General features: G+C 54.8%; 1 protein-coding gene across 1 annotated transcript; it reads left to right on the top strand.

Moving 5' to 3' along the window:
- The first annotated feature begins 2,219 nt into the window (after nt 1-2,219).
- Nucleotides 2,220-14,154, top strand: Meis3 (Meis homeobox 3). The gene is made up of 13 exons (XM_059253580.1): nt 2,220-2,389; nt 4,779-4,954; nt 5,060-5,219; nt 5,312-5,362; nt 6,187-6,237; nt 6,393-6,542; nt 9,976-10,087; nt 10,254-10,402; nt 11,715-11,791; nt 11,961-12,019; nt 12,584-12,667; nt 13,247-13,316; nt 13,698-14,154. Exons 1-12 carry the CDS (start codon nt 2,378-2,380, stop codon nt 13,294-13,296), a joined length of 1,131 nt encoding a protein of 376 aa, XP_059109563.1. The 5' UTR covers nt 2,220-2,377; the 3' UTR covers nt 13,297-13,316; nt 13,698-14,154.
- The last annotated feature ends 213 nt before the right edge of the window (nt 14,155-14,367 follow it).

The raw sequence follows: 14,367 nt of genomic DNA, 5'->3' as shown, positions 1-14,367 counted from the left end.
GCTGTTAGATCCTTCTGTGCGCAGAGTAACAGCAGCCGGCTCTGGGGTTTCTGTGGGCACACACCCTCTCTAATTCCTGTCACCCACCCCCTCCCTGCCGAGCTCTGTCCACTCCTTCCCTCCCTCCACCTTGGAATGAGTGAGGCTGCACCTTGGCTCAGATGCAGCTTCTGAACCAGGCAGAGCAATGCATACTGGTCATCCCAGCCACTTGCGGGGCTGAGGCAGGAGGATCATGGCTTTGAGGACAGCTTGAGCTCCAAAGACCCTGTCTCCAGAGATGGATGTGGGGGTGGGGAACAGAAGAATCAAGCTGAGTGTGGTAACACCTGCTTATGACCTCAGAGTCTGAGGTTATCCTCCACTGGATAGAGAGTTAAAGGTTAATCTGGGTCACATGAGACCCTGTCACCCCCCCCCCCAATCTGAAAATCAGCTCCCATGAGGGCAAAAGTGATTCTACCAAGACACAGATCAAGGCTGTGGCCCCTGACCATGGGTCCCCTTCCATGAATCTCCACCAAGGGTAGTTGGGGGGGGGGGGGGGAGTGGCGCAGGGGGAAGTGTGGTTCGGAGCACAGAGCAGACAGGGTATATTCACACATTTAATTGGAAGTTATTTGAATCAATTTTGTACCCACAATACCTATGTCAGAGGTGGGTATGTGTGACCAGACCTCTTCCCTCGGTCACAGCCTTAAAGGGCCGAAGTGGGGAGAGCTGAAGGGGGCTCCACTCGGTGTGATAAGCCCACACCCAGGCATGGTCCCCTGAAACCTGAAGCCCTGGCTTGTTGCAGAGAGAGAAAAGATGTTGGAAGAAGGTCTGGACTCCAGACAGTAGCTATTCATCAGGATCTGTGGGCGTCTGGGGTGACAGAGAACAGTCGGGAGAGAGAGGAGCAGACTCTGCAAGGCTCAGAAGCCCTGGAGAAGAGGCTGCGCTCCAGGGCTTGAGTCCTGTCCCTGTTGGTCCCCCTTCCACAGCCTCCTACCATCCCTTCTCCATCTCATACCACCGTCACAGCGCTCCCCCCCCAATCCCTCCTGTCAGGCCCACCCCATCTGTCACCCCTGCCCTGGCTTTTGTTTTATTTCCAGCAGAGAAGATGAAGGAGTGCCAGGCGCTGTTTATGGTAGTCATAAAATGTCCCTTCAGCTAGCCCAGCGGGGGCTCACACCATCTACAGCCAGTGAGCAGGCTCCACTCTGGGCCATCTCTCTCTGGGATTCCGTGCCCATGTCTCCCGGTGTGAGACTTTTTCAGTTTCTCTCCTGCCTTTCCTCTCATTCCTCCTCTTCCTCCCCTCAACACCCACCCTCCTCTTTCCCTCTGGTTTTTGGAGACAGAATCTTACTACATAACTAGGCTTGTGTCTAACCCATGATCCCCCTGCCTCCCCCTGCCACACACCCCTGGCACAATTACTTTTTGTCACTGGAACCACACTCGGGAGCTTGTCTAGTGGCCAGAACCACGATTTACACTCGCCCCCCCCCTCTGCCCCCAGGCTTGGAGGTCCTACTCATTCCCTGAGAGCAGCTGAGGGGACTTCAGTCAGGCTAAGGACCTTCCTGAAAGCAGGGCTCAGAAGGACAGCAATCGTCCTCAGAAGGACATCGTCCCTGAGCGATGCTCCGCCAATCCAATTCTTGGCCACTTCGGGGCAAAGTGCCACACACAGCTGCCTCGGACCCACGACACCCTTGCCCCCCAGGGGAGGCAAGGGACAGAACCAGAGCAAGAAGACGAACTAAAATATAAGTTTAGTTCTTTTCTGCACCTCATTTGCGCTAATCCTGTCTCACAGTTAAATAGGGGAGACCGGGACCTGAGGATGACAAGAGAGGGGGGGGGGGGGCAGAAAGCTACGGCCGACCCCTGGCGGCCAGGCCGGGGGAGAGCAAGGAGGAGCACAGAGTACCAAGAGGGAGGGAGGGTGGGGACCCGGGGAAGCTCCAGACACAGGACCCCGCGAATCTGACATACAAAGGCCACGGCCAAGGTGGGTTGAGGGAGGCCTGGAGCCCAAGAAGGGGAGTGGAGAAGAGAGGGGATGGCACGGCGGGAGGGAGGGAGGGCAGGGAAGGAGAGGGAGGAGGGAAACTCAAAGGAGAGGGGAGGGATAGGACAGGGGAGGGGACGCTCCGGAGGAGGCCCAGCTCCGGCGGACAGCGGGTTAAGCGTCTCCGCGTGAACTTCCGGATGTGACACAGGCCCGGCCCGCGCGAGCGGAGGAGCCGCCGCCGCCCTCGGCCGCGATCAGCGGGTCTCGGCCGCTCAGAGACCCCGGCACCCGGCGGGGACCTCGGGGACCTCCCGCCGCGATGAGCCCCCGGCCGTGACCGCCCGAGCCCAGGACAGGCGGCGCCGGCCCATGGCCCGGAGGGTAGGTGGCCGCGCCCGTCCTGCCCCAAGCCCCTCTCTGCCCCTCAATGTCCCTTTTTGCCCCCTCAGAGTGCCCTCTGCCCCTCCCTCTATTCCTCTCTGTCGCTCTCCCCCCCCCCACTGCCCCCCTACTCTGTCTCTTGGGTCTCCTCCCACCTCCACCCCCTCCACTCCATCCTCTTCCCTTCTGCCTTCCCCCAGGCTTCTGTTGTCTCAGACCCACCCTGGGGTTAGGGGTGGGACATCTTACTAGGCTGCGAGACAAGGGACTCTCCTTTGGTCCTGGAGAGGGGAGAGACGGGAGCCCTGAGGGCAGGGAGGGTTGGAGACATGAGGACCCCATCTTCTGGGCTCTCGGTGAGCAACAGGGAGCAGGTGAATTCACTTCAGGGTGCTAGAGAAGTTAGCCAGGAAGCAGACAGAGTGATAGGCACGCAGGTGGCCCAGGACACCCAGGTTGGCTGGAGCACACAGGACCCTCTGCCTCGTACCAGCGAGCCCTTTGCCGCTTGGAGCCCGGGTCTCTCCAGTGCCAGGAACAATCTTGGACCCGGAGATCAAAGGTCCAACTGCCCCATTGGTGATTCTGTGACAAGGGGGCCCAGAATTTTGGCCCCCATACTCCTATTTCTGGTTGGAGCTGTTTGCGTGGTGGAATGGGGTTACCCTTCCCCCAAATGTATTTGTTGACTCTTGTCAGACTGTGCCAAGTATCTTTCATTTCCTCATTCATTCAATTCCTACTCGGTGTTAGGCTCACTCGCTCTGCCCCCCACCCCTGTGTGTGTGCCTGTCTGTGTGTATAGGGTTATCTCTGGCAATTGGGGGTGTGGTGTTCGAAGCCTGCATGGTGTGGAGGACATGCTCTATAGCATATATGTGCATATATGTTACACGGGTGTGTGTGTGTAGGCTGTGTGCCCAACTGTGTGTGCGTACGGGTATGGTGGATTTACATGTTGGATGGGATAAGTTGTTAAGACATTCTGAGGTGTGTAGTTAGCTGCGTGGAGGCTCACATCTGTAATCTCAACACGCCAGAGGCTAAAGCAGGAGGATCGCTCTGAGTTCCAGGCCAACACGGCCTACAAAGTAAGATTCTACCTCAAAAACAAGACTGGGAGAGCCCCTGCCTAGAATCCCCCAGTGAGGGGCTGGGGGTGTGGCTCAGTGGTAGAGCCCCTGCCTAGAATCCCCCAGTGAGGGGCTGGAGGTGTGGCTCAGTGGTAGAGCACCTGCCTAGAATCCCCCAGTGAGGGGCTGGGGTGTGGCTCAGTGGTAGAGCACCTGCCTAGAATCCCCCAGTGAGGGGCTGGGGGTGTGGCTCAGTGGTAGAGCCCCTGCCTAGAATCCTCCAGTGAGGGGCTGGGGGTGTGGCTCAGTGGTAGAGCCCCTGCCTAGAATCCCCCAGTGAGGGGCTGGGGGTGTGGCTCAGTGGTAGAGCCCCTGCCTAGAATCCCCCAGTGAGGGGCTGGGGGTGTGGCTCAGTGGTAGAGCCCCTGCCTAGAATTCCCCAGTGAGGGGCTGGAGATGTGGCTCAGTGGTGGAGCCCCTGCCTAGAATCCCCCAGTGAGGGGCTGGGGGTGTGGCTTAGTAATAGAGCCCCTGCCTAGAATCCCCCAGTGAGGGGCTGGGGGTGTAGCTCAGTGGTAGAGCCCCTGCCTAGAATCCCCTAGTGAGGGTCTGGGGTGTGGCTCAGTGGTAGAGCCCCTGCCTAGAATCTCCCAGTGAGGGGCTGGGGTGTGGCTCAGTGGTAGAGCCCCTGCCTAGAATCCCCAGTGAGGGGCTGGGGTGTGGCTCAGTGGTAGAGCCCCTGCCTAGAATCCCCAGTGAGGGGCTGGGGTGTGGCTCAGTGGTAGAGCCCCTGCCTAGAATCCCCAGTGAGGGGCTGGGGTGTGGCTCAGTGGTAGAGCCCCTGCCTAGAATCCCCCAGTGAGGGTCTGGGGTGTGGCTCAGTGGTAGAGCCCCTGCCTAGGATGCACCAGGCCCTGGAACCCAGTACTAAGTGTACTGTCACATTTGTGAAATGATCAGGAAGAAACTGCATACGCAGGTGAATTTTGTGGATTTTCTGGATAGTGCCCTGCCATCTCCTCCATGCTCTCCCTCCCTGGCTGGCTTCCCCTACATCTGTGTCTCTACATCTCTTTGCCCTTTTCTCTCCCTGGGTTACTAGCCATCCAGCTCCTTCCTGGACATCCCCTGACCTGGGTGTCTTCTTTGGGTCCTGAGTGGACTCTCATACCCACTTGGACAGTTCTGTGAGACACTTGGAACTTAAGAGGGCAGAGGCCGGGAACCTTGGAGACTGAAGTGCACGCTGTGTGGTCTGGGGTAAGGAGACTGAGCCCTGAGGATGCTGACCTCCCGGTTTGCCCCTTCTCCCGTAGTATGATGAGCTGCGCCACTACCCCGGCATTGCAGAGCACACCCTGGCCAGCTTCTCAGAGGCAGCACCTTCAGTAACGCGAACCCCTGGGCCCTATGGCCCACACCGACCTCCCCAGCCCCAAGCCCCAGGCTTGGACGGTGACAGCTTGAAGAGAGAGAAGGATGACATCTATGGGTGAGTGTGTCCTTTGTGTCTCGCGGGGTCTGTTTCTCTCCTTGTGTCTGTCTCCAAGCACTCCATGCGTCCCCTCATGCATGCCCGCTTTCCTGTTCTTCGCAGACACCCCCTCTTCCCGCTCTTGGCCCTGGTCTTTGAAAAGTGTGAACTGGCCACATGCTCGCCCCGCGATGGGGCCTCGGCTGGGCTGGGCTCATCCCCAGGTGGCGACGTCTGCTCCTCCGATTCCTTCAATGAGGACATTGCTGCCTTTGCTAAGCAGGTGGGCAGCCCCAGAATGAGGCACCAGGGGAGGCAGCAGAAAGGGCGGGCGGGAGGCGGACCACCTTGCCTGGCCTCTCTTCTCCCTCCCAGATCCGCTCCGAGAGGCCGCTGTTCTCTTCCAACCCGGAGCTGGACAACCTGGTGAGGCCCAGGCCTTCCCCGTGTCCCCTCAGTAGCCAGCCCCTGCCCTTCCCCACCTGTGTTCCTGGGGTTGACTGAGGGGTGAGAACAGGAAACCATTGGCCCACATCTCCAAGCACAAGACTGTTGCCCATTTGAGAACTCCAGGTGGTCAGAGTTTGAATCCTGCCTCTGCAACTCTAGCTCCATGTACCAGGGAGTCGGGGTGACTGGTGACACCTCCCTACACGTCTGTAAAATGCAGAGGAGAAAGGGGAGACAGAGAAAGCTAGTGAGAGATGCACTTTCTTTGTACCCCAGTACTTCCTATGGGCCTCATCCTTTGGCAAAGGTCTCTGAGAAATGTAGTTCACAAGGTGGAGGGTGGGAACCAGAGCAGAGGGCTGGTCAGCTCCCCTGGTGATGGACTCTCTCCCTGTCACTTCTCTTTCTACCTCAGCCATCAATCAAACTCTTCCTAATGCTGAGTTACTTCATCTGACTCTGTCTGCCCTCTGGTACAGCTGGTTTCTCTGCTCCTCTGTCCCTATCCTTTCCTTTCTTGCTTTTTGCTTTGCTGCTGTCTCAAGGATCTTTCTTTTTCTTTCTTTCTTTCTTTCTTTCTTTCTTTCTTTCTTTCTTTCTTTCTTTCTTTCTTTCTTTCTCTCTCTCTTTCTTCCTTGGAGACAGTGTCTCACCCCATTGTCCAGGAACCCACTATGTAGCCCAGACTGGCCTTGTCCTTGTGGGCAATCCTCCTGCCTTAGCCCCTTCCAAGTGCTGGGATCCCATGTGTGCACCTCCACACCTAGCTGCTCTCCTTTCTTCCTCCTCTCTGTTTGCAGATGGTCCAGGCCATCCAGGTACTCCGGTTCCACCTGCTGGAGCTGGAGAAGGTGAGGGTGTCTCACTTGCACCTGCCCTACCCCTCCTCCCTTTAACCCCTCTCGCCCTACTCCCCACTGGAGGGGAAGCAGAATGCTCCCTCACCCTGTTCACCCCAGCCCTGGCTCCCCCGGGTGGCCCCCCCAGTACCCCGCTGCCCTCCCAGGTCCACGACCTGTGCGACAACTTCTGTCACCGCTACATCACCTGCCTCAAGGGGAAGATGCCCATAGACCTGGTGATCGAGGACCGGGATGGTGGTTACAGGGAGGACCTTGAGGACTACTCGGCCTCCTGCCCCAGTCTCCCAGACCAGGTGGGCACCAACAGGCCACCAGGCACTTCCTGGCTACCACAGCTGGGCATGGACACAGCAGGAAGGCGGGTTTCACACCCAAGTGCCTCAGAAGTGCCCGCCATGGAGCGTGCGTTGCACTCACATTCCCATATCACAGCAATGCACAGATACAGCTGGGCCCCAGCATAGGCAACTGCACACACCACCAGCTTAAGTCAGGTGTAGAGAGTCCCTCTCAACAGACCATAATGAGCACCACCTCCTGAAACAAGCCCCAGCCACAAGATGGTAGCACAGACCCTACAGTCACCCAAAGTCCCGGAACAAGCCACATTCACGACACAGCAGCCCAGACTACAGATCTGTTGCACATCCTCAAACAAGCCATGACCCTGAGTTAGCAGCACAAACCACACAGTCACTCTGGCACTGATATTCTAAGGATAACCACAGTGTACACACACTATACCACACAGCTAATTCTGGTGGAGCCAAAGCTCTAGACACTGCTGGACAAACTCAAATATGATCACACTTGGATACAGACTGACCAAAAAGTCCTTGTGCACACATAACCATCGGGGCCTGCAGGCATGTGCACATGTGCTATGTTGCCCAGCAGCCACATGGGCTCATAGTCATCTATGTAGACTTAGAAGTACAGGTAAATAAAGTGGCATTGGCCCAGAATGCCAGACAACATACATAGTAGCTGTGTAGATCCCAAGTTACCTCAACTGGGAAAAGCCAGGTGATGGCCACATCCAGCTGCTGCCAACACATCTAGCAATGGCACAACCGAGAGACAGGCACGCTGCACAACTCCAGAGCCTGGGTACACCCACACACTACCTCCGGTTGGGGCTGGAGCGACAGCTCAGTACGTAAAGCACTCACCACGTAAACCTTGCGTTTAGATCCACAGCACCCATGGAGATGCTGGGTGAGTGATAGCCTGACTGCAATCCCAGCACTTGGAAGGCAGAGGCCGGTACATGGAGCAAGCTGGCAGGCTAGACTCGCTAGATTGGTGAGCTCTGGGTTAAGTGAGAGACCCTGCCTCAGTGCATAGGCAGAGAGAATTTGAGCGAGACACCAGACATTCAACCCCTGGCCTCTACACACATATGCACACGTGCATACGCATACACAAGTACACATATGCACACACACATACACATACACAGCCCCTTTGGCCCCAGACTCGCCACGTGAATGTGCTCCCAATTTACATGAGAGGACTGGGTATCACCCCCAGGGTAGTCCCTGCTTAGAATTCACACGGCCTCTGTTATGCTCAAAGGACAGTCGCCCAGAGGTCTCTCACACACACACGCACACACACACACAGTCACACACACACACAGTCACACACACACACACAGAGTCACACACACACCCTCACAGTCACACACACACACACACACACACACACACACACACACACACACCCTCACAGTCACACACACACACACACACGTCCTCACAGAGTCACACACACACATATACACACACACATGTCCCCACAGAGTCACACACACACACACACACACACATACACACAGATGTCTCCACAGAGTCAGAGTCACACACACACACACACACACACACACACACACACACACACGCGCACATAGCCACACTAACCACACCCACAGTCTGGAAGACAATCCAGTGGCAGGTGAGATGGCCCAGTGAGTATCAGGCTCCTGCTACTAAGTCTGACAACCCGAGTTTGAGCCCCCTGGCCCACGTGACAGAGGGAAAGAACAAACCCCTTCCTGTTGCCCTCTGACCTCTGCACAGATGCTGTGGCACACTCGTGGCCATACACACTAAATACATAGATAAATGTATTAAAAAAATGGACAGTATAACCTTCGGATTTCGTCACAAACTAGGGAAAAAAGACTTTGTAATCACTGTAAGCTACAGCCACATGAGCCTGATACTGGCCACCACGGTCACCCCAACACCACTGTTTGTTTTCTGCAGCACCCCAGAACAACCACACACAGTGACACCCTCTCTGTGGGCAACGCTGCCATCCGGGGAGTCTGGAGGAACAGCACTCCCACTCAGGGAGAGTATGCTCAGTTATATGACACATGAAAAGTCTCAGGACAAAGCCTGGCATGATGGTACAGACCTGTAAGCCCAGAATTCTGAAGGCTGAAGCAGGAGGATCACTGTAAGCTTGAGGCCATTTTGAACTGCACAGTTTATTTTCAGGCCAGATTGGGCTACAGACTGACACCATCTCAAAAAAAAAAAAAAGCCCACAAAAATAGGACCTGGGGGCTGGAGAGATGGCTCAGAGGTTCCCAGAGGACCTAAGTTCAATTCCCAGCAGCCTGGCATGCAGGTCTACATGCAGGCAGAACATTGTATACAAAAATAGGTCCTGGACCCCTTTATATGAAATTCTGAAAGCAAACTGGGGATGTAGTTCAGAAGTAGAGCCCCTGCCTGGCATCCCTCAGTTGAGGGACTGGGGGCATGGCTCAGTGGTAGAGCCCCTGCCTAGAATCCCCAGTGAGGGGCTGGGGGTGTGGCTCAGTGGTAGAGCCCCTGCCTAGAATCCCCCAGTGAGGGGCTGGGGGTGTGGCTCAGTGGTAGAGCCCCTGCCTAGAATCCCCCAGGGAGGGGCTGGGGGTGTGGCTCAGTGGTAGAGCCCCTGCCTAGAATCCCCCAGTGAGGGGCTGGGGTGTGGCTCGGCAGTAGGGCACTTGCCTAGCATTCAGGATACCTCGGGATCTGTTCCCAGCACTGTACAAAACATAATACATCTGGAAACAATATTTTTCATAAGTCCAGTGCAAATTCATTGGCAAAAAAAAAAAAAATCCAACCTGAACTAATGAGAGGCTATTTATAGCCTGTATTTCCCCCACTTAGTTAATATTCATGTGGCTTGCTGGGGCATGTTAATGGGTTTGGTGCTGAGGCAGAGCCTTGGCTCCTGCTGGGGGTGAGGAGGAAACCCACTGCCCCAGTATCCCGGCTCAGGATGAGAAAGGTTTTGTTTGTTTTATTGTTTACTTCATTCATTGCTCTTTTGAGGCAGGGTCCTACCCTGTAACCCAGGCTGCCTTGGAATTCGTGGCACCCCTACCTCAGCCTTCTGAACGCTGGGTTCATGGGCACTACCACTCGTGTCTTTCAGAGTGAGCATCTCTGGTCCCGAGGGTGTCAGGCGTGGGTGTGCTGTAGACTGTGCTAGTTCCTGCCTGCTTGACAATCATTATACACCTTTACACAAATGAGCTCATCGCACACTTCTCACACCAAGGGAGAGCTGCTATTGTCTTCCATGTCCCAGTTGAAAATGGCACAGAGAGGCGAAGTGACTCGCCTAAGGTCACACAGCCAGGAAGGCAGGAACAGGTTTTACCCACAGAGCCTGGACTCCCTGAGCTTTCCTACTGACATCCGATTATTTTTTTCCTAGAACAATACATGGATCAGAGACCATGAGGACAGTGGGTCTGTACATCTAGGGACCCCGGGTCCATCCAGTGGAGGCCTGGCCTCCCAGAGTGGGGACAACTCAAGTGACCAAGGTGAGAAACTTAGGAGGGACAGAGGACACATGGGAGTTGTTCTGAAGATTAAGGTTGGCCTTCCTGTGGGACTTCCAGGGGAACAGCTGCAGTATGGTGTCTCGAGTGAGGGCACTGAGGTCCTGTGTTGCTTACCACCACCCACTGGGCATGTCCCTCTCCCCAGGAGATGGGCTGGACACAAGCGTGGCCTCTCCGAGTTCTGCAGGCGAGGATGAGGAGCTGGACCTGGAGCGCCGGCGGAACAAGAAGAGGGGGATCTTCCCCAAAGTGGCCACCAACATCATGAGGGCCTGGTTGTTCCAGCATCTCTCGGTGAGAGCCTTCAGATTGGGTGGAGGTGGGCATGGAGAGAGGGAGGTGGGCTGTCCCAGAGGAGGCCAAGCCCCAACCCAGAGCCACCCAGAGATGAACCCTCCCCAGCAGTCCCTCCTCTCTACCCATCAATCATCCACCCACCACCCGCCCCAGGGTGCTCTGTGGAGGATGTTCTCTTGCTCAGTGTATTGTGATGACAAGGCCCGAGAGGTTAAGGGACTTGCTTGAGGTCACCCAGCCAGACATAGGTTCAAATGAAAACAGTCTAGCCTTAACTCCTGCACTACACTGCCTTGTGGAGGGAGACCGATAAGCAGACAGGGGGAGGCTAAAAACAGAGGTGGGGAGGGTCTGGTAGGAGGTAGGTAGAGATTGGGATAGACTGAGGACAGAAGAAGAAGAAGGAGAGAGAGAGAGAGAGAGAGAGAGAGAGAGAGAGAGAGAGAGAGAGAGAGAGAGAGAGAGAGAGATGGAAACTTAGAACTAGAAATGGCAGCTCAGCCTGCAATCCCAGCACTCTGGAGGCTGAGGCAGGAGGATTCTGAGTTTGAAGACAACCTGGGCTACATAGGAAACCTCTCTGTTCAAAAGACACAAGAGCATGTCTGGGGACATGGGCTCAGTGGGTAAAGATACTTACTGCCAAGCCTAAGTTTTTGGTTCCCAGAACCCATTTGGTGGAAGGAGAGGACCGACTCCCACGAGTTGTCCTCTGATCTCCACATGCATGCCCACACCAGTACACACACACAGAACGAGACTATAAATGCAGTTTTAAAGTGTGTGTGTGTGGGGGGGGGCTTGAGCTGTAGTTAAGTTGGGTGGGTTGCTGGCCTAGCATGAGGAAGTCTTGGGCTCCACCCATGGCTGCATAAACAGGAGGTGGTGAGCCACACCTGTAACCCCAGCACTTGAGAGGCAAGGCCGTTCTCTGCTACAAGGCAAGTTTGAGGCCAGCCAGGGCTACAGAAGAAAAACTAAGGGTGGAAAGTACAGTTGAGCAATATAGAGAGAAAGGGGGAGAAGATGAGGAGGGACTCTGAGGGACTCCTTGAGCAGGACTGGCTGGGTGGGGCTGCTTGCCACCCCTGCCTGTGAGTCCCCTCCTGTCCAATTGCCTCTGATCACTTTGAGAGGTCGGGATGGGAAGTAAATTTTGCCCAAGACTTGGTTGGGCTTGGCCTCCTTGGCCAGGGAGGGAGAGTGGCTCTCCTACCCTCCTCCTGCCTTGGGGACCCGATGCACCAAGGCTAGACCTTAGGGTTAGCCTTGGTGAGGCAGGCCGAATGACTCTTGTTGGTGGCTGCAGCACCCGTACCCCTCGGAAGAGCAAAAGAAACAGCTGGCCCAGGACACGGGGCTCACCATCCTGCAGGTGAACAACTGGTGAGTGGTTGGGCTGGGTGCTGTCCGTGGTGCTGAAAGGTCACCTTCCACCCCTTGGCCTTCACAGCCCGAATGTGGATTCCTTCTGCGGTCCCTTGCTTCTTCTTGTGGCTCTCTGATCCTCTGAATACTTCCTCACATTGTTTTTCTTGCCTCTGACACCTCCTAGGTTTATTAACGCCCGGAGACGGATTGTGCAGCCCATGATTGACCAGTCCAACCGCACAGGTACACAAAAGGGCAGGAAGTCCTGTGCCTGAGTCTGCACTCTAACATCTTTGGAGGCTTCCTGAAAATTCATCTTGTACTCTTGATCCCCTCTTGGAGCTTCTGTGGTTCCACCCGAACCTCAACTCCCTTCTCAAGGCTCCTGGGGGCTCTGTCTGCACCCCAAATGTCATCTTCTTTTCTAAAATAAGTATTGACTTTTTTTTTTTTATTTCTGAGACTGGGTCTCACTATGTAACTCTAGCTGGCCTGGAACTCACTATGTAGACCAGGCTGGCCTTGAATGCACAGAGATCCACCTGCCTCTGCCTCTCAAATGCTGAGGTTAAAGGCGTGTGCCACCTCATTGGGTTCCAACCCTATCCTTGTGACTCCTAGGGGGTCTATCTCATTGAAACTCTCTCTGGAGGGCTCCTGGACCTCTGCTTATACCCCAGCCCACTCTGAGGAGCTTCCAGGCCTCAGCCTCAGGCCCCTCTACAGGACTTCTGAGACTGTGCCTTCACGACAACACCTCTGTAGGCCTCCAGAGGTTCACCATGCGCACCCCATCCTCTTTCCTAGGGCAGGGTGCATCTTTCAACCCAGAGGGCCAGCCTATGGCAGGCTACACAGAGACACAGCCACAAGTGACAGTCAGGACATCAGGTAAGTTCCCTGTCTCTGCAGAACCATTTCCTACACCGAGCTCCACCTCTACCAACACACCTTCTAGACTCAGTTCATGAATAATTCATGGCTTACCTGCATACAGGGAGCAGAAGATAATACCACTGGCCAGCTCCAGTTCTTCCAGGCCCAGCCAAATTTGAGACTAGTTTTTCTTAAAAGGCCAGAACCACCACTGCCTCCTTCTCTTCCACCTCCTCTTCATCCTCTTTCTTCTCCACCACCTTCTCCTTTTTTCCTCCTTCTCCTCCTCCTCCTCCTCCTCCTCCTCCTCCTCCTCCTCCTTTGGTTTTTCAAGGCAGAGTCTCTCTGTGCAGCCCTGGCTGTCCTGGAACTCACTCCTTAAACCAGGATAGCCTTGAACTCACAGAGATACACCTGCCTCTGCCTCCCAAGTGCTGGGATTAAAGGCGTTCACTACCACTGCCTGACTCAAAACCTTCTTAAACACTTGACTCATCTGATCGTGGTGAAGGACCCTGGGTAACAGAAGGGGAGAGGAAGTCTTAGGGCATCTATGGGCAGGAAGGCTCACTGACCCTCTCTTTTGTTTTTCAGGATCAATGGGGATGAATCTGAACTTAGAAGGAGAGTGGCATTACCTATAGAGACTGGGGTCAAAAGGAGGGTGAGTGTCCAAAGTCTAGAGATTAGCAGTCCCAAACGTTGTTAAACTCCAGCAGTGGAACCAACTAGAGCAGTGCCAATCAGGTCCCTGAAATGAGGATTTTCCAAGCTTGATGGAAAGATGCTTCATCCATCCCTCCATCTACCCATCCATCATCAACCCATTTATCCACCTGTCTACCTATGCATCCATCCATCTACCCACCCATCCATCATCCACCCATTCACCCACCTGTCTACCTATCCATCCATCTTTCTATCCAGCTGTCTCTCCATGCATTCATCTATCCACTCATCCAGCATCCATCTAAACATCTATTCACTCATCTATCATAGGAACCAATGCAGTACCTTCTGACTTGGTCTATCTTCCCTCCCACAGGTCTTAGCCTCCGGACTGTGACCACCAGCCTTGTACTTAATTGGTCCCTCCTGGTCCTTGGGCTTCAGGACTTCACCTCCAAAGCTCCCACCCCATTCAACGCCTACCTCCCTGGGGCCCCCAGAGGCTTGGGGACCCAAGAGCCCACTTGAGGGCCTCTCAAGGGCAAAGACAAAGCCTCCAGGTCCTACACCCTTCTTCTGTCCTTCTCTTTGCCCAGGACCTGAGCTGAGAACTGGGCCAGGGTCTGCAGAAGATGGTGGCTGGGGCCCCAATCTAGGACAGAGAAGGGATTGGGGTTGGGCAAGGATGGTCAAGGAAGGAGGATCACCTGGATCCAAAGTTTAGGAGAGTTCCCTCCATCCTCCTGCCCTCTGCCCCCCCACCTCCCTTCTCTGACATTCTTCTACTTTTCTTTTTTTTTTTAATGATAAAGTCTTAAAAATCGAAATCAAAATTCTCATTTGCCTTCTAAGATTTCAAATCCTTGGTCATTTGTAACTGAAGAATCACAAACACTAACAGTCATTGGCCATCTTTCTCCCAATCCCTGCTCTGAAATACCATATATCTCAGTTAGCTGCTGCTGTGTAACAAGCTGTCCCCGAATTCTGTGGCTCAAAGTGTATACTATTGTTGAGGTCATCATGCTTCTGTTTGGCCCCTTATA

Source organism: Peromyscus eremicus, chromosome 1, assembly GCF_949786415.1.
Source record: "Peromyscus eremicus chromosome 1, PerEre_H2_v1, whole genome shotgun sequence".
In the NCBI taxonomy this organism is placed as follows: domain Eukaryota; kingdom Metazoa; phylum Chordata; class Mammalia; order Rodentia; family Cricetidae; genus Peromyscus; species Peromyscus eremicus.
Note: the sequence above shows the minus strand (reverse complement) of the source record. Positions and strands in the feature narration are given on the sequence as shown.

Excerpts from the sequence above, each read along its gene's own strand:
- Meis3 (XM_059253580.1), top strand. Across the intron at positions 6,238-6,392 it reads ACCTGCTGGAGCTGGAGAAG|GTCCACGACCTGTGCGACAA; the intron begins GTGAGGGTGTCT and ends CTGCCCTCCCAG. Across the intron at positions 12,668-13,246 it reads AGTGACAGTCAGGACATCAG|GATCAATGGGGATGAATCTG; the intron begins GTAAGTTCCCTG and ends TTTGTTTTTCAG.